The 23,034-nt window shown below is 43.3% G+C and overlaps 1 protein-coding gene across 1 annotated transcript in view; it reads left to right on the top strand.

The window, feature by feature from the left end:
* Window positions 1-18,550: 18,550 nt before the first annotated feature.
* The window catches only part of PDIA5 (protein disulfide isomerase family A member 5), a 97,725-nt gene continuing 93,241 nt past the window's right edge, over window positions 18,551-23,034 (top strand). The window contains exon 1 of the mRNA XM_063161366.1: window positions 18,551-18,739. Coding sequence (XP_063017436.1) covers window positions 18,551-18,739 — 189 coding nt within the window. The remainder of the gene's footprint in view (window positions 18,740-23,034) is intronic.

Raw genomic sequence — 23,034 nt, 5'->3', positions numbered from 1 at the left:
TTACTTCTATTGTACAAGTTTAACTTCATTTTCCAAGCTAGTCACATGCAACAGAGATGCAGTAATGCAGGTATTCCAGCTGCAGAGTGATTAGCTGCTGGTGCCTTCTAAAACTGGATTTGTAAGTCAGATCATTGGAAAGATCAGTGGCTTGTTTCCTGGATGTCATGAGACCAGAGAGGTGGAATATTGGCAGAAGATTAGGTTTATTTTTGTGTATGTGTCTGAAATATTTAAACAGACTAGGATAGAAATCAACTTACAGGGTTATAAACCCTGTTCCAGCAAAGCAAAAAAAGTCATAAGCAAGCCCATCTCAGGTGTACAAGGAGCACAAATATAGATTTATCCTTGAACAGAGGCCCAAAGTCCCATTAAAGTTCAGGGAAGGACAGTGATATTCAAGCACTTGCTTAGATAGGCATGTGCTTAAATGCATAATGATCTGGGGTATTTTTACTTGTACATCCTTGAGTATAAAACAGGGACCTTCCACCATCTTTTTTTTTTTTTTTTTTTTTTTAACATTGCAGGCATTTCTGCATCTCCTTGTTTCTATACTGCTGGTACTTTTGATTTTGCCACACAACTATACTGCTGGTACTTTTGATTTTGCCACAGAAGAAAAGTAGCATTCCAATATGAGTTCTCAGCCTGGATCTGATTAAACCAGAGAAATTAGCCACCAGTTTCTGTAGGGGTCAGATTTGGCTATAAATATTTATTCTAATGAATAATGAATCTAATATTCTAATGAATCTAATATTCTAATGAATCTTTAGACCCTTAAGATGCTTTGGTTGAAATGTAGCAACTTCTGAACAGTCTGATTGGGACCAATATATAAACAGTCAGACTGAGATGCCAGTCAGTATACCTTTGGCTCTCTCAGGAGCTTTTTCCTTTATTGTTTGTAGTCTTACCTGTTAATGCTCATCACAGTTACAGGCTCTGACTCAAGAGCTGTCATTAATCACTGCCTAAGAACACTGCATCAGGTAAGCAAACCCATCAGATGCTGAGCTGAAGCAGCAGTACTCACTTCAAACTGTCATTTGCTCCTGACATGACAAGGGAAAAGATTATCCAGCCTAAGCACCAATAATTTTCCACTGCATGATTTGAAACAAGCCTTGGAAATTGGTGCCACATTGCTACAAATGAAGGTGCTGAGGGTTCGTGAGGTGCAGAGGTCAGCACTGAAACACCATCCTCTGCCTCTACCCCTGCATGTCCTGCTTTACACCCACTTGTACTTACTCAGAGGTGATCAGCTGATGAGCCTCAATGACAGTGTTACAATTTAGGTTCTCTCAGCTCCCATGTTTGAAAGCTAGGTCTGAATAATCACATCTTTTGACAGAGCCAGACACATTTTATGAGAGTTCAGATTCAGTTTAATCCAGGTTTTCACCTGTGTTCCATCCCTAATTCTTCCTCTGAACAGCAAGAGGAAGCCAGGCAAGATCTGTGCATAGGTATTCAAATATTTTAGCTGTTCAGTTTCCAGGAAATCAGCAAATGCAGCAGTTCTCAAACTCCAGTCTACCAAACCACTGCTGCCAGAGTACTAAAACATCTGTCAATTTCAGGGCTCTGATGTTTTGCTGCTGCTTGGAGCTCAGGTCAATTCATTTAAGATTTCCAAAAGCATCTTCAATTTTTTTTTTTCTGTTTTTTTTTCCCCCTTTGTCCTGAAGCTTGGTGGTTTTGTTTGTTTGTTTGTTTGTTTGGTTTGGGGTTTTTTTGACCAGCTAGACTCTGAAATCAGAATATTTCTTGGAGCTGTTTCTATTTCAGGTATCTCTGGCAAAAATCCAGCTATGAGCAAACCCTCAGCCGCTGCCGAAAACAAGAGGGTAACAAACAAGAGGAGGGAACCAACACACTGAGTGACCTGGAAAGAAAATTATATATCTGCATGCAACAGAAAAAAAGTCCCCAGTAACAACAAGTGTAAATTCCTAACACTTCTGCCAAGAGAATGCTGAATGACAGGGTGCAGCAAAGCAGATGCACACCTCCTGGTGAAGGAAGCTCAGTTTCATATTGTTGCCAATAGTCACTCTAATTTTGCTTAACTATTTTTATGGCAACTCCAGTGTATGTTAGAAAGTATTGAGAAAAAGGCTGTGACACTGGAAAGAAAAACAGAATCCATGAAAGATCTGAGGTGCAGATTGTGATGATACAGTATCTGAAAATCAGGAAATTCATGCATTACTGTTCATATGTGGTTTCAGCAAGAGATAATATTCTTCCCACACAATGTTCAAACTGTTCATTAGTGGATCTTGCAGCAACTGCTGTTTTGCAGCCAGGGAATGACTGCACTTTAGTGGCAGGCAAAGGATCCCAACAGCCCCCAAAGTGCTGGGGCATTTTGCTATGTGGTGTTTAAAGTATATAAAGAAATATGTTTCTAATTTATTACCTTTTACACAGATGCATGCTTTATGGGAAAACCTTGATACAACTAATGCAAATTTCACTTCAAGGCTCACCCAGGAATTCTTTAAGGTCAATTTGTAGCCTGTATATTTTAAAGAACCCCATATTACTGCCAAACTGGGAATGGCAGCAGGACAGCTGGTAGGAATGGCACCCTTCTCCCCATGTTCCCATATTATAACTTTTCTAAACTGATGTGTGAGTTGACAAAGGAATCCATATCCTGCTTATTCTTTGCTGTGCTGATACAGTGGCACATCCAGAGGTGATTTTTCATGTGTCATCAAAAATGTTACAAGACCAGATTGGTTTTGTAAATACAAGAGATTACCTAAGTGATGGAGCATTCCTGTCTCCTATGCATGCAAGAATAAAAAAGGGAGGAGAGGAGAGAGGGAACAAAGCACTATGTACTAGGTGAAAGAGCAGGAAACCTGAATTAATTTGTGGAAGCAATAACATTTTTGTCAGTTATTCCTCCTTCCTGAAGGATAGGACCTCACTGATTGAAAGATGCTCAGGTCAGATATGTTTTCCATTGCCAGCAGATAAGTTGCCATTGGCCTTGCAAAATCCAAAATCACATCCCTTTCACTTCCCTTGTTGTTTTCCAGGGCTGCACTCAGCCTAGAATATAGGAATTGTCATGTGTTATCAACTTGGCAATCTGTTCAGATCAGTATCCTCTCTAATTGTAGTCTAAGAGGGCAGCGACATAAGCTGGTACTTTTTTCCTGCTTTAAATCTCAAGTTAATCTCCTGAGAGACTCAATACTTCTCTGGAGCACATGCTTTAAAATCTCTCTGAAATCTGACATAAATAATGCCAAAGCTGGGCAATCTTACTATAACATAACTGACCAAACCCGCTTCAATCTTTTTAAGGTATTGGCATCAGTGGCTTCCTGTGACAGTATGTTCCATGCTCAGCAAAAGTGCTTATTTTTATCAGATGCTTCCTTTTGCGGAATTCTCTGCTGTTTGATTTAATTTCTCACTCAGTTGTGCAGTAGTTTCCAGCCCATTGCCAGGGCCCTGAGTGCACCTTTAGACCTGGATGCCTGATGAGCCCTGGAGCCCTCAGTTCCTGCCCATGGGGATGAAACAGCACTGGTCTCCAGCTCCCCAGCCCTATCCATGGGTCCTGTTGAGCTGATCCCGTGCCCAGGGAGGAACTCTGTGCCTGGAGCTGCCCGGCATCCCCCACTGCTCTGATCCCTGGGAAGGGATGTCCTGTCACCTCCAGAACCCAGGGAGCTGCCGCTTCTAATGGCTTCCTGACACATGTTCCCTGTGAAGCAGCACAACAAAGTTTCTCTTTTCCTTCCCCTCTCCAAATATTTGTTATGAATTCACAGAGAAGACAACTATAAGTGACACGCCCCGGCCCCCACCAGCTGGCAGTCCCTCAGCGTTGGCTGCTGCCCCGAGTGGGACATTCCCAGAGGCCGCTCTGCCAAGCAGGGCCAGTGCCCTCAGCGCCTCTGGGCTCCGGGGGCTCCCTTCCGGCCTTCCAGCAGCAGTTCCCCAAAGCCATCCTGTCCCTTCACAGCTGATGAAAACACCTCTGGGTCAGGCAAGCAGTGACAGGGACCCGATGGCCACCTCCTGCCACTCAGGAGGGACAGTCTAAAGCTTCCCCTGAAAAACCCAGAAAACCCTTTCATGGGTTCTCTAAATTAGTTATAAACGAGCATGGGGAGCTCTGAACACCATGATCTGCCATCCCCCCAAAGATGACAGACGCCGTGCCTCCAGCCTTACCTCCTCCTCTCCAGCCACCGGAGAGCTCCTGAGATGGCAGCAGGACCCGGCTCCGCCTGCCTGCCTGCACAGCCGGCATCGTCAGGGCACCACACGGGCCCGAGGGAAGGGGGATGCGGCCACGGCTGTCCGGGAGCAGCATCGCCCAGGGAGCGCACCAGGGTCTCCGGCCGGACTGCGCTGCCCCCAGGCGACCCCTCCTGAGGGGCGACCCCTCCTGAGGGGCGATTCACTCCCCCTGAGGGGCGACCCCTCCTGAGGGGCGACTCCCCCTTAGAGGCGATTCACTCCCCCTGAGGGGTGACTCCTCTTGTGCGGCATCTCCGGCCAGGTCTGCTCACCCCGTCTGTGGGCCAGCACAGACAACAGCATCTCCACGTCCTTCCCTTCAAAATTTAGCAATTTAGCTGCGTTTTGGCTGAGATGCCTGAAGACCTGGGAGAATGTTGGGATTGTCTTTCACGCAGAAGAGGTGCAGGGCTTTTGCTCTCCAAAGCCCAGGTATTGTCTCCAATGGTGGCCCATCATATCTTCACTGAAGGTTTACGTGGGGAAGAATGGTAAAAATTGATTTATTTTACTCAGGGAACAGACCCACAGAGAGAGGGAGATTTTCACATCACAAGACGTGAATCCAGCCCTTCCCAGTCATCACTAAAGCCATAGCCACAAGCTCATCCTGACTCTTTGGCGACAGCTCTCTAGTGAAATGTGTTTTCTCTGGTCTAATCCACTACATTGTGCTCTGTGCTGGGATTGTCAGCTCATTGTAACAGCTCCAGTTCAAGTTTTGTTCTCTTTTCAAATAACAGTGAAACAAATTCATCTGCGAGCTATGGATTAATAGCTGGCATGGATTTGGGCCAAAGTACTTGAACGCATTCATGAAATTTCACTTCATCCCTGGTGTCTTTTCCTCAATAATAATTTAAATTTTCAATTCTTTCTTTTATCTTAGTTGTGTTTCACTTGCTTGTAAATACACATAATACATCCTGATTTTGTTTGCATGTTGTTTGTCTTTCTCGGGAAAATAGATAAATAATTAATCGGTGAATGAGAGGCAAAGTGGTGTTGGAGTTATGCCAGATCTAACCTTGGGTCTTCTCTGCTTCTTTATTGTCTTTGAGGGAAAGAGAAATGAAACAAAGAAACAAGAACACCTAAAGCATGTGATAAATTACTAGCTGTAAAGAAGGGCATTAAGGAAAACCTCCTTTCCAAGAGCATCTTTGGCTTATTTGATACAGTACTGTTGTCAGGTATATTTGAGTTGTTTTGAATGGAGAATGATAAACAAATGTTGTTTGTATGATAATTAAATGCAGCTGTCTACAACTACCAGTCAGGATCAAGTTCAGACATTTCAGCAGCAGAAGCACAAATTCCTAAACTGAAGGAACTCCTTCATCTAGAAATGAGTAACAGGCTATTACAGTCTCTGCAGCCAGCTGTAGAAGGGAAACATTCAGTACACTGCAATTATGCCATGCATCATAACCTCTACAGTTATGTGCAGAGTAAATGTAGATTGATCATTATTAACTTCCAATTTTTCTGAAGAATCAGCCTAAGTACCTCACATAAAAGAAAATAAACTCATTAGAAGATGTTGAAATATGAAAAAAAGCCTAGGTTTCTTTTTTTCCTTAAGTAGGTCTCCTCTATTGTGTCGTTGTGGATCCTTGGTTAGCACTGCCTGGAAAATGGGCAGTTAAGGAGACCTTGATTTGTACAGAATAGCCTGAAATGGCAGGGAAAAAGAAAAATATTTTGATTCCTAAACACAGCTGCTCTGCCTCCTGGGAACTGTAGTCCAGGTATTGCAAAATTATATTCTTCACTGTAGGTTAGGTTCCTTGTAATAAATAAGTAGACCAACATGCCCTCCTCTTCCACTTTATTTGTACAGGGAAATGGTGCATCACTGCAGTCCACAACACAATGAAGGGATAACACAGCCTAAAAAAACCAGCATAAGGCAAACAGAGTAAATATATGAGAGACCCAGTAATGTTACAAAATTGTAATAGTAGGATTATTATCACTGCTTTAGCTGCATTTCTCTGCAGAGAACAAGCACCATTGACCAGAAGCATTTTTAATTAAAACAGTTGTATCAAAAGCTCAGCTCTTCACCTAAACCAGAGTAGAACTGCACAGTTTTTGGTCGGATTTCCTGCTGACAAATTGAGCAGACACTGCTTCTGCCTGCTTCTTTCTCAGCCCCCTGTGAATCAGATTAAATGACAGGGGCTGGTCCCTCCAATTCTCATACATGAATTGCAGTGCTGAGATGCCTTTATGATCATGATCATGCCTTCTAGCAGAGATTGCTTCTCCGAAAGCTTGATGGAAACAACCCTCTTAGAGAGAAAGGAAGCAATTTTTTCCTCAGAAAAACTCTGTAGGGGAAAACAGCCTTCTCTAGATTCTGGCACAGTATGTTAAATATCTTTTAGCAGGCATACAGAAAAAGGCATGCCTGACTGTTTTCTGACACACAAATCCCATCTTCAATAGGCATTCTGAAGGGAGTGGGGCTTTGTGGGGGGCTGTTGTTTCTGGAGAATTCAGTGGAACCCAGTATATTGTGTTGGCTGTCCCAGAAACTGGCATTTTACTGAAAATGAAGCAACAACAATGAATCAAATCTACTGGAAATGGCAATGGGCTAGGAGAAAGTAATGTAATCCAGTAATGATAATGCTAGCCTGTAGTTTTACAGACTTCAGTGTCCTGATATGTCACAGATTTCCTACATCCATATTTTAAACCTGAAACTTCTTAGGGATTAACACCTTCTGATGCTGGTTTTATCAATAACAGAAACACTTTCAAATAGTTCTGGGTCCAAATTTAGAACATACAATAGTATTTTTATAAGTTTAGATTAGTGTGATGCTCCTAGATTGTAGATTGCTGCATCACTGTTTGTTTTTTTTTTTTTTTTAATTTGATAGGATGAGTGAATCTAAAGTGTGCCCATGTCTGGTTTTAAAAATTTTAACATGATTTGGGATTTTGAATGCAGGGATCTCCGCTTACTTAATGTCCCAGCAACAAGGCCTGAGATCCTGGCTGGCTAATCAAAACCCTTACTCAAAAAATGCTAAAAAGAGAAAGATGCAGAAGAAATAGATAGGAGAGAAAAAAGATCCAGTAGAAAGAGCAACAGGACAGGCACTGATCTCTCCTGTCTGGTGATTGGTGACAGGAACTGATGGAACAGCATGAAATTGTGTCCAGGAAGGTTTAGGTTGGATATGACAAAAAAGTTCTTCACCCAGAGGTTTGGGCACTGAAACAGGCACCCCAGGGCAGTGGTGACAGCACCAGTCCTGGCAGAGTTCAAGAAGTGTTTGGACAATGTTCTCAGGAGCATGGTGTGACTCTTGGGGTGTCCTGGGTAGGGCCAGAAGTTGGGCTTTGATGATGCTTGTGGGTCCCTTCCAGCTCAGGATATTCTGTGATTCACTGATCCAATGAACAGAAACTCAGCGCTTGCTCGGGTTTAGGCCAAAGCTGGCAGAAGTCACCAAGGGCTTCCCCCAGAGCCTGATCTGCTCCAGCAGTGCTCTGCTGCGTTTCAGCACAAAGGTGATGCAGGAAGTAGCCATTTAAAAATGGCTCACTTTCCTTTCATGACCCCCTTAATTCTTCTCTAGTCTTGTTTTTTTTTAATGGCCCTTCTGAAGGTTTGAATAGCTAATCCTTCTATTAGAAGTAAACAGATGTGAGGTTAATGCACCACATTCTTTTCTAGTTATGTTTCCCTTTTCCTTACCACAAATGATTTTAGCAGTACAATTAGGCTTTTTTGTTTGGATTAATCCAAGCCTTTTCCTGCTTTTTATAGACAAATCATTGTTACCTTAAGCAACTTTGCATATTGAAATAGTCCCAATCATCTTTTTCATCTGTGTTTGTATAGCAGCTAACAAAATAGAGCCTTGCTCCATGTTGGTGTCTCTGCAGAGCTATAACAATGTAAATAATTAATAATAGCTGTTGTTCAACACTTGAATAGGAGTCTGTTGTTTGTAAACAAAGAACATTTATTTTCCCCTGCATTTCTTATTGCATAAAACATAAAATTAATCCAAAGGAAGGAAGCTGTCTTACTCATACACTTGGTGAAATTCCTCAGAACTCTAAAACACTTCAAAAGTGAAAGGTCAAATGGATTTTTAAAATTATTTTAAATATTTTTACTAGCAATGTGGGCAAAAAAAGGTGATGTTTATGTTAACAAAATTGTCTGCTAAAATGCAGTTATAAATCAAATAGGCTTTGTGGTAGTATTGTCAACATGATAAGAGAAAAACAATGAACAGATTTGAAAAGAAGGAAATTTAAAAGGGCATCTTACTACAGTATGTAAATCCAATTACAAAAGCAGAACTGTATCAGAAGTCAGCTGTGCTTTTTCCACACAACATGTCTTAAGAAAGGAACATGAATTGACATTGCAGAAAAATTAACTTGTTTTGCTGAGTCTGATTATGTCTCTTTCTTGCATGTATTGTAATACTTAAATATTAACAGGAAAAAGCCAAAAGATTTTGATTAAAACTGTGGGTTTGTAATTCCAGAAGATATGAGAGTGATGATTTTCTATTGCATAAGGCATATCATCCCTCTTGTGGTACAAACACTGAGTGTTTTGATTTATGTCATCCAAATATATCTATGTTCCTTATCACAGAATTACATTATATCTATGTGCCAATTAAAGAAAAGGTCCTTGCCCTTAAATTCCTCCTGTAAGTACACAATATTAAAAACAAGTTCATTCCCACTTAAAAGTTTGGCATTTATGCATACATAACCAATCAGATACTAATGGGACAGGGAAAGGCACGAACTCAAGGTAAGGAAGGTGGAAGATAAGGTAGTAAGGAAGAATAGTTGAATATTTCCATTTCTGTCTTTTTCTCACCACCTCAGGACTGAATCAAGAGGAAAAGGAAAATAAGTATTACCATTACTGCTTGCAACACACCAGTGTGAAGGTTTTCTAATCAGATCAGAGCACTGTGGTGCAAGATGTGAAATGAGGATTCCTCTTCCAAAGACATGACAGCAGAATAAAAGTGCTCGTACCTTAAAGCTTTTGTCTTGAGGTCTGCTAGAAGAACATAAGTGTTTGGTAATTCTTCATTGAGGCAAATTCACTGAATCCCTCATTGCTCATGCTCTCCTCAGAGCAGGCTTTAAGCAGAAGCTACTCAAGAAAATGCTTGGTGTCCCTTTACCTCTGGAGACTCTGCACAGCCAGTGCATCAAGCCCTCACCTACACAGAGGATCTGCAGTGACAGTAACTGCCTGTTACTTTCAGCACTAATGTACATGGAGCCCTTTTCCTTGGGGCTCAGAGAAGCCATATGCAAAGTGAGATAAAAGCTTACACCTGGGAATTCACAGAGGAATGGATCTTTTGCCAGTGACAGGCAAAAGCTTTTGGGTACTTGGCCTCTCAAGGAGTATTTTGACTAGAAACAGTGTGTCCAGCTGACTTTGAGCAGGGGCTGCAAATCTGGCAAGGGGATTGGCCCAGGAATTTGACAAAAATGGGTAACGTGGTTCTCTTTTCTTCACTATCACAGTAAGACTCCATTTCTAGATGATGAGTAGCACCTTGCACTTTCTGTCTCTGCACAGTAACACCACAGATGTGTCCTGTCATTGTCTCCCCTGTGAGCTGCCCAGATGTACTGCTTTCATAAACTTGGAGAACTATGGTGCACTTCAGATCTGCAGCATTTTTCACTGTCAGCCTGTATTTCTCAGATCACATTCACTGCACTGCCTTGCACTTTTACAGCTACCATTTGCTGGTTGTCATTGGCAAGAGCCTTCAGCAGGTGCTCACTTTTCCTGCTGGATAACTGAGAAAAGTGAAAAATCCCTGTCCCTTTCAGCTAAGTTCCTTCTGCAGCATGTGTGGGGATATGAGCTTGAGGTGACCCCGGCAGCCTCAGCTAAACCTTGTTCTATTGTTTTATACCAATTCAGCTGGCCAATGCCTTTGTGGAGACTCAGTGCTGTCCCCCTCTTATATTTCACAGACTTCAGTGGCTGTTTTATGACCATACTATCCTTTCTCTTATTGTTTTTATGTATATTGCTTTTTTTCTGGGTTGCTGCCAAGACACGGCTTGTTTGAGAAATAAACCAAACCCAGATCCTGGTTTATGTCACCCTAATAACCTCAGCTCTGTGGTTTTGTCTCTAGGGTGTACAGTTCATGACATCAAGCCACTTCATAAAATTGAACTGGGTTTGATGGCTCATGGATTTTGCTCCAAAATCCCTGAAATTAACTAAGTTCCCACTGACTAAAATTGTCTTCAGATTCATCCTTTGAGTTATCTGGGAGTCACTTGGTAAGATCTTATAGTTCCTGTGAAAAGAAAAATGCATTAAGTCTTGTAGCAGATTTCACCAGCAGTTCTCCAAGCACTTTTCTTGCAAGGAAAAGTATCATTATCTCAGTTTTATAGGTCCTTAACACATTTTTGCATAGGCTTGGCAGAATGTTTTTGAACACATTCTTGTCTTGTCACTGCTCGTTTCCTCTAAAATGGTTTTCTTAGATAAACAGACATCTGTTAATATTTGACCACACTTTTTTCCCCACAATCCCTTTCCTTTTTCAGCGTGGGGGTAGAGGGTGCTCAGTCGGTGCACAGCTTTTCATATTTTAACTTCCATGATCCATGTGTGTCCCTTGCATCCCTACTTGTATGCTTCTCAGACTTCCCTCTGATGTGAGTTTTACCTCTGTGTGTTGTTTATCATTTAAGAGCTCAAGAGCTTCATGCCCGTGATAAGCTTGTCTTTCTATTACATTGTAGAACAAAACAGGATGTCTTTCCACTTCTCAGATAGGGAATATATGGCTGAGTTTCCTATTTTGAGTGCACAGTTTAGCAGTCAAAAATCTCCTATTTCAGAATAGTCAGCTGTACAGAGCATTGCGTACTCACTGCACTGCTCCTATTCTATTCAGTTTCTCTTACGAGTGCTCAGCATTTCTACAAATCTGTTCAGATACCAAGTTGGATGCTCAGAAACAGAGATATGAACATTTAGAGATAATGTGGGAAATTTTCATTTAAGCAATTTGCCCAGTGTTACAGAGGTCACATTGCATTAACGATAAGACCATCTTTTTCCTTTCAGTTATCTCCTGCCTTTAATTATACATCTCCCAACTATTGCAACAAACAGCTTAGGCAATCTGTGAGGAAAAAATAATTGTGTCATTAAAAACCCCATTTCACAAACTGCGTTCAAGGGAGGCTACTATGATTTTTCAAGCATTCTTTATCTGGCATCTCCTGACTTTTTGAGTGAGTGACTTTGCTCCCTCTGAACAGAATTTTGTGTGCATGTGATCTCCTTTTTTTTTTTTTAAAGCAATCCAGACAAAAAAGATTTTCATTTTGAAGGTGATGTTCTGTCTTTGACATCACTAAAATTCCACATTGCCATCCTGGTTGTTGAGCCACCATAATTAACTCATAGAAATAGCACATTACCATCTGTAGATAAGAGTGTGTTGAGGCACATACTGACTGAAAGCAGAAATGTGGGACGGTAACGGCTCTAGGGGAGGATGTGTCTACAGCTTCTGCTGTCCTGCTAGCTCCCGTCTTGTTACCTTAAGTTTCATCCACCAATTTTTAAAATTCAGTTGTGTTTTCCTCATTCAATCCATCATTCAGTCATTGACTCTGTTCCCAGTGTCCTCATGCCATCACAGACTCCTCATGCACCCATGAGTTTTGCCCACCATCCCTACCTGCAACTCTACAGTCTGTCTTAGAGCTGCCCTTCACACTGGTTCCTGATCATGTTTCCTTGCTCATCATGATCTCTAACAGATTGATGTCAGTTCTGGTCTGATTCTGGGAATACTTTTCAGCCTGTGAGCTCCCAAGAGGCCAAAACCAAAGTCAAATAGGTGCATGCATATTTCAAGAGAAGAAAATGAGAAAAAAAATTGTACAGACTTACTAACAATTGCCAGAGCAACAGTCAACATGCTTTGAAACAGAATTCAGGTCTCCTAACTTCTGTTCTTGGCCTGCAAAACAATCTTGTGCTTATAAGACCTATGTTAAATGATTTATTAATTGTTGCAGTGGAAGCAAGAGGCAAGACTGTGTATTACTCTGACACTGATCTCCTTCCATTCCCACTGACTTCTGCAGGAGCTTACCCCCATACCCAAGGGGAGACCCAGGTGCACACCAGGCTGCTCCATGTGCAGGAAACCTCGAGGCAGAGAACCCTTGGGAACCATGGTGCTCTCCAAGAAGTGGTGGCCTGGAGCTGGGGCACAGGACATGACAGGAAGCACATCAGCAGGCAAATACAGTGACAGTCTCAGTCATGGTGATGAGGTTGTGCTGTGTGCAACCAGCTTAAAAACCAGGAGCAAATCAGTGTCCTGCACAGTCCCTTTCACAGATCATTCACTTATTTTTTTTTCTCACTCCTCTCTACTTCTCTTTTAGTGGTGTCCACTATTACTCTTCTGCCTCTTTTCCCTTGGCACTCTACCTTTCTCCCTTCCTGTTTTTTTCCTTTCTCTTCAATACTTTTTCTTTCTACTTCTTCTCTTTCCCCGTTGATCCTCAGCTGTTTTTCCTCCTTTTTCCTACTAACTTTCCTCCCTGACAGCTAGGGATTGAGCCAAAGCCTGCTGAAGTCAATCCATTACATTCAAAGAGTTTAGGATCAAGGTCTTATTTCCGCTTGCTTCTCTGCTTCTTCTACAATCTCTTTTCCTATGCGGCATTCTCTGTGGTGTTTTCCTCCTAAAAGATGGGTTACTGCAATATGCAGGGAAGGAAGAAGGTTTATAGAGAAAATCCTAAGGACCTAGTAAATTCCTTACAGGATTGCTAAATTGCTACTCTGAGTGCACAGCTGCAGAAAGCCAAGGGATTTGATCATAAGATTAGGGGAGTTTTTCATGCTTGCTTCATCACAGTACAGATTCTTTCACATGGCTCTGAGTAGTGGTCTTTGCAAAGACAAGGTCTTCCAGGAGGAAAATCCCTCATTAAACTTTGCCATATTACGTGTTGTAGCTGCTGACTGCATAGTCATACACTTAATTATTCTGCTGATCTTAAGCTCAAACAGGCAGTATTTAATCACACAAACTAATTCCAGGAAACCTGAAAATGGAAGAGAAAACCCAATATTGACTGGATATTTACTAATATAAATTCATGTAAATCCACACAAGGCATCTCTAATACATACCATGTATATGTGTGCATGTATGTGTGTGTGTACACATGTGTAAAAAATAGATACAAAGTTATCTATCTATGTATGGAGAGGGAAAAGTACTGAATATGTATATATTGGATATATTGGTTATATTCTCAAAGGATAGATGTATGAAAAATATTTTAGTAGAACATAGTTTGCAGTAAATATGTGCTGATAGTTGAATGTTAATGTATTTTTGGACATAATATGAAGACAGATGCACAGCTACTGTGCATGGATACAGCTCCACTAAATACTGAGGCCAGTAGTGCAAACATTGTTTTACACCAAACAGTATTTTGATTGTATTTTTATAGTCCTGTCTTTATATTTGGTCCTTCATTTGGATTAATATTTTGTGCACCCAGACCAGAGGCATAATAATTCTACTTGCAGGAGAAGCCCCACCTTCTCTGTTGGTGTGAGGCTACCCCGATGAACATGGCAGAATCAGTCCTGTTATGTGAACTTGCATATTGAAGTCAAACATTTTGCCAGCAGAATAGAGACCTATATTGTTCAAAAATAACCAGACAGGCCCCTGTTACTGGAGTATGTAGGTCATCACCATCCAGGGGGTATCAGCTAAACTCCACTTATGCACCTATTTTTGATTTCTAGGTGGAGACATCAGCCCCCATAGATCACATGACATGTAAATCCTCATGGAGGAAACGTGTGGTTGGACTCTGCATTGAATTCAGATCTCTGTCCTCCTCACAAGCTCATAGTTCAACACTTTCCTGAAGATACAGTAAAGGTAAAGTAGCCTAAATATTTTTTAAAGCCTAAATATTTTCTGCAAATCACTGGAAAACTGTTGACCACAGTAGCTGGGGAACATGCAGCAGCGCGGCAGTCACTGCACAACAGCTAGACTCCAATGGTTGTTTTAATCTTGTTTAACTACTGTCTCAGCAGGTAACTGTGAGACATAAATTATCAACTACCTGCCAGCAAGGTGCCTGTTCTGTAGAAGGTTTTTATTTTACTCAGGAACACATTATATCCAGCTTTGGAGACTCAGTCAAAGAAACGACAGTGTTCTTAACAGTAGGGCCTCTTAAATGTAAAGGGGCATGCAGACCTCAGACTTAGAGAAAGCAATAAAAACTATAATGGAAAACATCTAGGAGGAAATACTTGGAAAATATCAGCACTCAACTTTTAACTGATTCCTGCAGTACTGACTGGTTTTTTCCTCTCATATATAAAGAGCATCTGTATACCTGTGGTCCAAAAGTACTTTTATTCTAGAATGAAGGAAACAACAACCATAAAGTATAAAAGTAAAATTCCCATGAAAGCACACTGCATGTGTGTATTTTTTCTTTGTAGTGTTCAAGGTCTGTACAAAAAGTCCAGAGGCCTTCTAGGTCTCCAAAATGGAAAAGGATATGATGTAGCAAATGGAGGCCCAGAGTTCTATGCTGCAGAGAACACCATTACAGAGCACTGATATTGAAGCATTCCAACTAAACTCCATCCCAGCTTGCCTCCATGCCATTCCCATTGACCTCAGTGAGAGAACCAGGTGAAAAGCACAAATATGTCACAGCTTGAATAACAAGCAGTCTCTTGAGACTCATGATGTATTTTAAAATAGTGTTAAAAGAGTTCATGCAACAGTATGAAACTAGAATGTGTGGCCTAAGAAACAATCCTTTATGTAACAGCTGCACCTTTGTATCCATGATTATGGTGTGCTAATGGTATTCCGTGGAACTTGCTAGTTGAGTTATGTGTATGGATAGGCTGCATCTGCAGCCCTGCTGTCAGATGCTGAGGAGGCTGCAGGAGTGGAAAGCTGCCTTCAGGCTCTCCCCTCTGACAGACATCAGCTGGAGAAAAGCAATGTACAGCTGTGCCTCTTCTCTGAGACCACTCCCACGTGAAGTCCTACAGGGGCTGGTCCTGTCTCTTCCTTTTCATCATGTGCTGAAGAGCTGTAGGAAGGTCATGAGGAGCCCAGGGCTATGATACCATCAATCTGTTGATGGCAACCACCTCCTATGTCTCTTTTCAGCTGATGCAATCAGTGCCACACACAGATGTCACAAAACTTGCAGGAGATAACCCTGCAGATCAAAATCAGTTGGCTGAAGCTGAACTAAAGAAGGAAGAGATGTTGCTGGAAGGAAGGAAGGAAGGAAGAGAACTTTGTGTAGTTAAGGCAGTGAGCAAATCATGCTTCCATTCTGGGCAAATGACATGTAGCTTTGGGTCCCAGCAGAGCCTGTGTTGCCCCTGGATTCTGTATAGCTTGAAATTTGACTTGTATCTTTTTCTGTCTGCTCTGCTATCACTTTTTGTGGTAAAGGTGACTCATTTTATCTTTTGTGAGAAGCCAACAGAGACTTGTTCAGGTTAAAAAGAGAACAAAGAATAAAGCTTGTCAAAAAAAGCAGAAACATAGAGGAAATGTGGAAGGTGTAATTCCTTACAGACATACTTACTGTTCAGTCCAGTTTTGTATTTTATTCTTGGTAAAAGAGGTGTTTGAATGTAGATAGTCCAGTAAGGATTAGCAGACCCAGTGCAGGCTTTGGAAACGAACATGGTCTGAAACTGTCTGGTTTTATAGCCTTGAGCAAATCATATAATCTCACTGCCACTGTTTTCCGATCTATAATCCAAGGTTAGTAATGCTTTCTTCTCAGTGGTGAATAAATGAATGCTTTCACAGTGTTTTGCAGTGCCATATACAAATATTACAATTACAGAGAAGCAAGCAACATATGATATTAATGTCAAACAGATACAGGGTAAACTTGGGATACTAGAAAGCAGTGCACTGAGATACAACTGTAATGAGTTCATTAGTAATGCACGACTGGATTGATTAAGTAGTTGCCACTGTGTAAAGCCTTGTCTAGAGCTGATACTTGATATATTATTTTGACCTGCGACAGATGCTCAATGATCTTGTCTCTTAAGTTTTGGCAGTGCCTGTCATGTCAATACAAATTACTGAGCTGAACTGAACGAAAGAAGCTGTAGTTGCCACATGGATACCTTTTCTATATTCTCCTGTATATAAAAACTGCAGCTTCCCAAACTGGATTTTTTATATAACCTTTCAGAAGCTCAGTTTGAAATAGCTTGTCTTCTTTTTTTCTTTCTTCCTGAGAATGTTTCCTCTTGCCATCACGATAAAAATGTACTGCTGTGACAAAACAACCATGTTCCCATGATTTTATCCTTTCCTATCACAATGGCAGCACATCCTGTATGGCTATGACACGGCACAGAAAATTCTACCACACTGAGGTTACTTTTACATTGCCTGATAATGGTAACCGTGATGTGAAGCATCAGAAGATATAACATTTTTCTACACAAAAGAGTCACAGGAGGACTCAAGCAGTCTTTGAGGATCTGGATATCCAGCTGAGATTAGAGGTCTGGACGTGTCAGGGTAGTTGCATGCAGAAGCTTTTCAGGTATAGGCTGGGGATTTGAAGATGAACAGCATCTAGAAGAGGTTACCTATTCCTGTTAGTTTTGATAGCTTGTTTGAACTGGGATTGAACTGGACATCCAGACCCTTTTACTAGCAGGCTGATTATCACAGGCTGGGAGGTTGGCACCAGCAGTGGTGGTAACTAGTGCAGCCCACCCATCTGTCCATCCATCCATCCCAGTGCAGTCAGTAAGGACTGCAGGTGAGAGGAGGCAGTGTGGATAGCAATAGGTTAGGGGTGCAGATATTTGGCATAAAGGATGTTTTGTTTTGGGTCCTTCAACTGTGAAGTGAAAAGATTTTTCCTTCCCTAAGTCTCCCTTCAGCCATCCATCCATCCCTTCTAATCCCAAACTCCTTCTGATGGCTTCAGGGCTGTGCCTCATGTGTGCTTTCACTGGCATTTTAGCAAGAGCTGAGGATTGCTAACCTTGTTTTAAGGCGGGCTAACCGAGGCCTTTTGCAGATGGGAAGCGAGGCATAGCACTGTGAAATGATTTGCTAAAGGTTATCCAGCTGTGACTGAGAAAGTGTGCTCTGATTCTGCTGCAAAAGATGCCACAAAAGTGTAAATGCTAATAGTAATAACTTTCTCTATGTGTATTTCTGCTTTGCAAAATTGTGTTTCCACCAGGGCACTTGTTAGTGTCAACGTCATTCAGTTTTCATCATCACCACTCGAAGTAATCAGTCAGCTGTGTGGATCTACAAATTGCTCCCTTGCAGCCAGCCTCTTAGTCTAATGCTTGGGTGACAGTCAGCTGTAAGGATCAGGCTCAAAGATGCCTTTGATTTTCCTTTGATGTTTCTGAGCCAAGGAAGAATTTCACGCAGCCACTGGGCGGTAGGTGAAGATCCCTTCTGTTTGTGGGAAGCCAATTATAACGTGGCTGACCTGCCCTGACCTGAAGATTACTGGCAGGACATCTGGGATGTCCTTGCGAGGCAGAGCTGGCTCACTGGATGTGCCAGACTCAGGGCACAGACCGATTTGTTCGTCTGGATGCAGCAACCATTCCAATACTGTGATTATAATGGAGGCTGCACAAATTGATCCTGGTCAGACTCAGTGTATTTATTTATTTGCTTGCACTTTGGCATCATTGCCAACGTGTGAGGATAAACAGGGTTCACCTTTAGGATTTAATGAGCGGGAACAACTTACAAGGACAACAGGTCCTAGTTTCTAATCCTCTCTACCAGTTAACTCTCTCTCCCCTTTCATTATTTTTTGTTCCATTGTTCACCTCTTTTTCCAGATCTAAGATCAGCTAAAGCTTTTAAAACCCCAGACAAACAAGCATCACGAAAGACGCTGTGTGCCAGAAGCCTCTTTGGAGTAAGGCACACGCCGGGAGAGAGGTGGAGGCACAAAGAACCCCGGACGGGAGGCTAGTGGGACTTGAGAGAAGAGCTGGAACTTTTTAACCTCGGCTGAAGCAAACGGGACTGGGATTTCGGGCAGCATTTCGGTAGGGATTGAGCGTTTGTTCCCCAGCGCGGGAAGGCTGCGGTAGCGGCACGGTCCCGAGGGGATGAGCATCCCGGGCGCGGGCCGGACTACAGCCCCCGTCATGCCGCGGCGCGGGCGGGCGGTGGCGGCGAGCGCGCCTGCGCCGCCAGACGTGGCAGCAGCCGCAGCGGCGGCGGGTCCGGAGCGGGTCCGGCGCGGCGGCGGGATGGCAGCGCCGGGGCAGGGCGCGGGGGCTGCGCGGTGCCGCGGGCGGCTCCCGCCGCTCCCGCTGCTGCTGCTCGGCCTGGCGGTGAGTGGCGCCGGGGGGCGGCGGAGGCGGCGCGGGATGTCCCCTGTCCCCGGGCCGGGGCGGGGGCGCGGCGCGGCCGGCGGAGTTGGGCGAAAGTTGGGAGCGGGACGGGCCCCCGGGGCCGGGCGCGGCGGCTCCCCCGCCGCTCGCTCCCGCCGCCGCCGCGGGCGGGCTCGGCTCGGCTCGGCACGGCTCGGCACAGCCCGGCATGGCCGGGCTCCGGCAGCGCTGCTCCCGGGTGTCTTCCCAGCGCTCAGCCCGTGTGCAGCTCTCCCGCTTCCCCTTTCCCTCCTTTCCCTTTCTCTCTGCCTCCCAAAGCACCGCCCGGAGGAAGCGCTCCCCGAGCGGCGGCGGGCTGGGGCCCCGGCTGCCCCGGCCCCGGGGGCTCCGACCGGCGGCGCTTCGGTCCCAAGTTTCGTGTGGAAAGCGGTGCGGTGGCAGAGGGTTTCCAGAGGATTTCCCCGGTGGCGGCTGTGCCGCAGCGGAGCTGCCGCGCTCGGCTTTGTGCACCTGTGTGCGGCACCCCCGCCGCGGCACCCCCGCCCCTGCGCCCCTCGCATGTGGCGCTGTCCATCCCGCTGCGCTCCGGGAATCGGGCTCTGCTTCATTGACGTTACGCTGACTAGAGCGCTGCTTACCTCAGGGAGGCTCCTAGACTTCCAGAAATACTTTAAAGTCTGATTTTGCTTCTTTTTTTTTTTTTTTTTTTTTTTAATCCACAGAATTTAGCATAAATAGCTCAAAAGATTAATGAAGGCATGCTTTAAAACAGTACTTTATTCCATTTATTATCATGAACTACAGTTCATCCTTCTGCCCGGGCAAATGAAGCTAATAATTAATGAAAAATTACGTTAATCTTTTTATGCACAAGTGATCTGAAACATATTTGGAAATGCATGACTGTGGAGTGCTCACCTAGTTCATACAAATCAAGTGTGGAATTGCTAATTGCCATATGCTTATTCTGTACTAATATTAGAATTGCCTTAGTGGGACGGAAAGATTCAGCCCTGCCTGATGTAGCCTTTTGCCCCTGGCAGGGCCATAGCTCTCACCTCATTCAGGAGAGAGGAGAAATGCTGTGTATTCTGAACAACTTTTGCATTGAGCTTGATCTAAAATCACAGACCTCTGCTATCTTCACTTCATTGATTTCAAGTGAAACTGAAGTCAGGCTGAACTCTCCCTAAATGCTGGAGAGGTCTCAGTGTGAATTTTTTTCCTCTATAGCTCGTCTTTAATGTATGCAGTAGTTTTCTCAGTAATGCTTGTGGCAGTGCATTCCTCAGATTGAGCATGTACTGTGGACCAAGGGAGTTACAAGTGGACTGAATTTTCCCTCCCTTCAAAATAGCTAGGCACATGGAGTTATTTCTGGTATTTCCTACTATATCCACTATGACTGTCAGACCTTATCTTACTGTAACATTCATTTTATGTTAATGCAAATATTTTCCTGTGATTTTTCTTTGTAGATTAAAAGATATTTTCCCCATCTTTCTACATATGTATCTATTGTTTCTAATTGTTCTGGTTGCCCTCTTTGACCTTTTGTGTTGCAGAGCTGGTGTCTTTGAGATGAGCAGAGGGGCCCTGCTGTTGTCAGTGAAATTATACAAAGCCATTTTAATTTATCCACATTATTATTACTTACCTTTCTTAATTTGCCACAGCAGTTTATTTGCTCTGTGATGCTTCATGCTGAGCAGATGTCTTCATTGAGCTGTTGATTCAGCTAATTCTTTCCCCTTTGCTGTGTACAAGTAGTTTAAATTATTTCTTCCAATTTGCATTATCTTGCACTTGAAGGTGTGATTTTTCATCTTGAAATACGTAACTCGCTGTACTCGAGGATTGAAAAACTAGTTTACAACTTTACAGCTGTGAACATAGCAAAACCTGCTTTTAATTTATTTTGAATAGATGTAAGGCTGTTAAATCAAATGGTTCTCAGTGTATAAAGTTAAACTAAAGGTAATACCAGCTGCTTGGTGGGTCAATGAGAAACATTTTTTCCTTCCAGCCAGTCTTTTTTCATGTATCCCAATGTGTTTTGGTTTTTTGGCTTTTGTTTTGTTTGTTAGTTAGTTTTTCTGGAAGTGCTGACTATTTGCAGTGCACCTGGAACGGCAGCTAGAGTTGTGCATGCATAGCACTTCTGAAAAATAGGGCTCATTTTTTGACCCAGAATTGGAGGTGGCTACATATATAAAAGGGAACCTACAAAGCTGAATGAAAAATATGTTTCAGTAGCTTCTAATATAAGCTGTTAATTTGTTACTTTCAGCATCACTGTGGGTGAGTGACACACACATGAGAAAGATGGTGGGGGGATCTCTGCCTGCTGCAGTTTTATTTCTTGAATGAGTTGGAGAGCCGTGAGGAAGTTGTGGGTTCCCTGTTTGGTTTATCAAGTGGTTGACTGTATTTCATGCTCGAAGGACTGAATTTACTGTTCAAGGCACTGGGAAGGAGTTTTACACCAAGGTGGATTAGCATTTCCTCTGGTGCATCAGGTGCTGTGCCTTGCCTAGCAGAAGGCAGCCACTGCTTCCTGCAGGATTTTGCATCTGGGTCTGTTTGCTTTGCAAACACTGATGAATATTATCTGATACCAGTGTGGCAAAGATCAGTTTGTCTTCCGAGTGTTGGCTTAATGACAGAGAAACTGAGTCAAGAGTCCAGCTGGCTGAGCTCTGTTGGGAAGCAGACTTTGTGACCTGGTGCCACTCAAGCCCAGTGCCTTCATAGAAGGGCTTGGAAGGAACATTTCCGGCTTCCAGCTTCTCAAGCACTCCCTTAATCCTTAGGGAGTGCACTAGTGAGCCCTGACACTGACTTGAGAATCCCAGCCTGCAGGGAGGGCTTGGCCATGATTCCCTCTGTGCTGCAGGCAGCCCTGCAGCGTGGCAGCAGTGGCTTGCTTCTGGTGAGTTTGCAGGCAGGCTGTGAGCGCTGCTTCATCACTGCAGTGCTCAGGTGTTGCTTCCTGTTGTGGCATTTGGGCTTGAATTCAGGAGTGCCTCTTCCCATCCAGTTACTGTTTGAACCACGGGAGCCTCTTTGGACAGTGTCTCCTGGCAGTCAGAGGGAGGGTATTGCAGAGACAAATTCCTTACTTGCTGTTCCCCCACCGTATTCATACTTTGTCCATTCCCTCTGCAAAATATAGATTTGTAAACTCCGATGTGGGCTATGCTGTGTGTCCTCAGATGCCCTTCCCAAATCAAACCCTGGCTTCGTTACTCCACTCCATGCCTTATGGAGGGATGTTTCAATCCACTGAATTTGGTGCCACAGCACCTGTTTAGCTCAGAGCCCCTGGGATGCTGGAGGCCCTGCAAGCGTGGTGTCATCAGAACTGGTGTTTCTGCCCAGGGGTGAGTTCATGGTGTCCTGAGCAATTGATGATGGAAGAGGTGCTTGTTCTGTTGTTGGACATTTCTTTTGCCTTTTGGTGATGGAGTTCCTTGAATTCTCTGTTTCAGTAAAATGGAGGTAGTGAGGTATTTCTTGAGAGCTGTGGCTGGAGGAATGGAAAAACTCTGGCTGCAAATTGCATTGCACTAACTAGCATTGCCTTAAATTTCTTGGTGCAGGCAGGGTCACTTTGTAAATAAGTTGTTGTTTACCTTGTTCCTGCCACCTTTTCAAGCTTGCGAATGGCAAAAAATTGTGATGGCAAAGCAAGTCTTTAGCTTTGGCACTGTGTCAGCTGTGAGTGGCTGGTAGCACTGGTGGATGGTGCTGTGAATTGCACACTTGCAGGACACAGATAACAAAGGTAATTTAATTTGTGACTGTCTTGAAGATGTCCTGTGTTGTTTCTGGGTTTAGAGTCATATAGCCTGTTTGCTGGGTGACTGCAAAGAGACTTTTTGTCTCCTCTCCTCACTTTTCCTGGATATGGCACACCATGACTGTGGGGTTGTGCTGCTCTAGGATCAGCTGTGTGCTGGTTTGTTCTGGTGCTGCCTTCCTTTTGCCTCTTGCAGATCACTTCCCTTCTGTGTGAATCTTGCTCCAGCTATTAAAATTAGACTTTGTCTCCCATCACCTGGCAGAAGAATGTGAGGATTAATTAGTTAACATTTGTGCAATGCTTTGAAGATAACAAATGCCATATAAAGTTTTTCAGGTGTTATCTTTTGCCCTCTCTTCCTTATAAATCCCATTAATAGTGGTTCTGTCTTCTTTTTATAGTACCTCCTACGTGCTTCTTGAGTAGGTGGTATTTCTTTAAACTTCTTGAAAACCCAAATTTTAGTGGGGGATTATGTGGCATATGCTTT

The sequence above is a fragment of the Melospiza melodia genome, chromosome 8, assembly GCF_035770615.1.
Source record: "Melospiza melodia melodia isolate bMelMel2 chromosome 8, bMelMel2.pri, whole genome shotgun sequence".
Taxonomy (NCBI): Eukaryota; Metazoa; Chordata; class Aves; order Passeriformes; family Passerellidae; genus Melospiza; species Melospiza melodia.
The sequence above is the reverse complement of the archived record's forward strand: the minus strand, read 5'-3'. Positions and strand labels throughout refer to the sequence as shown.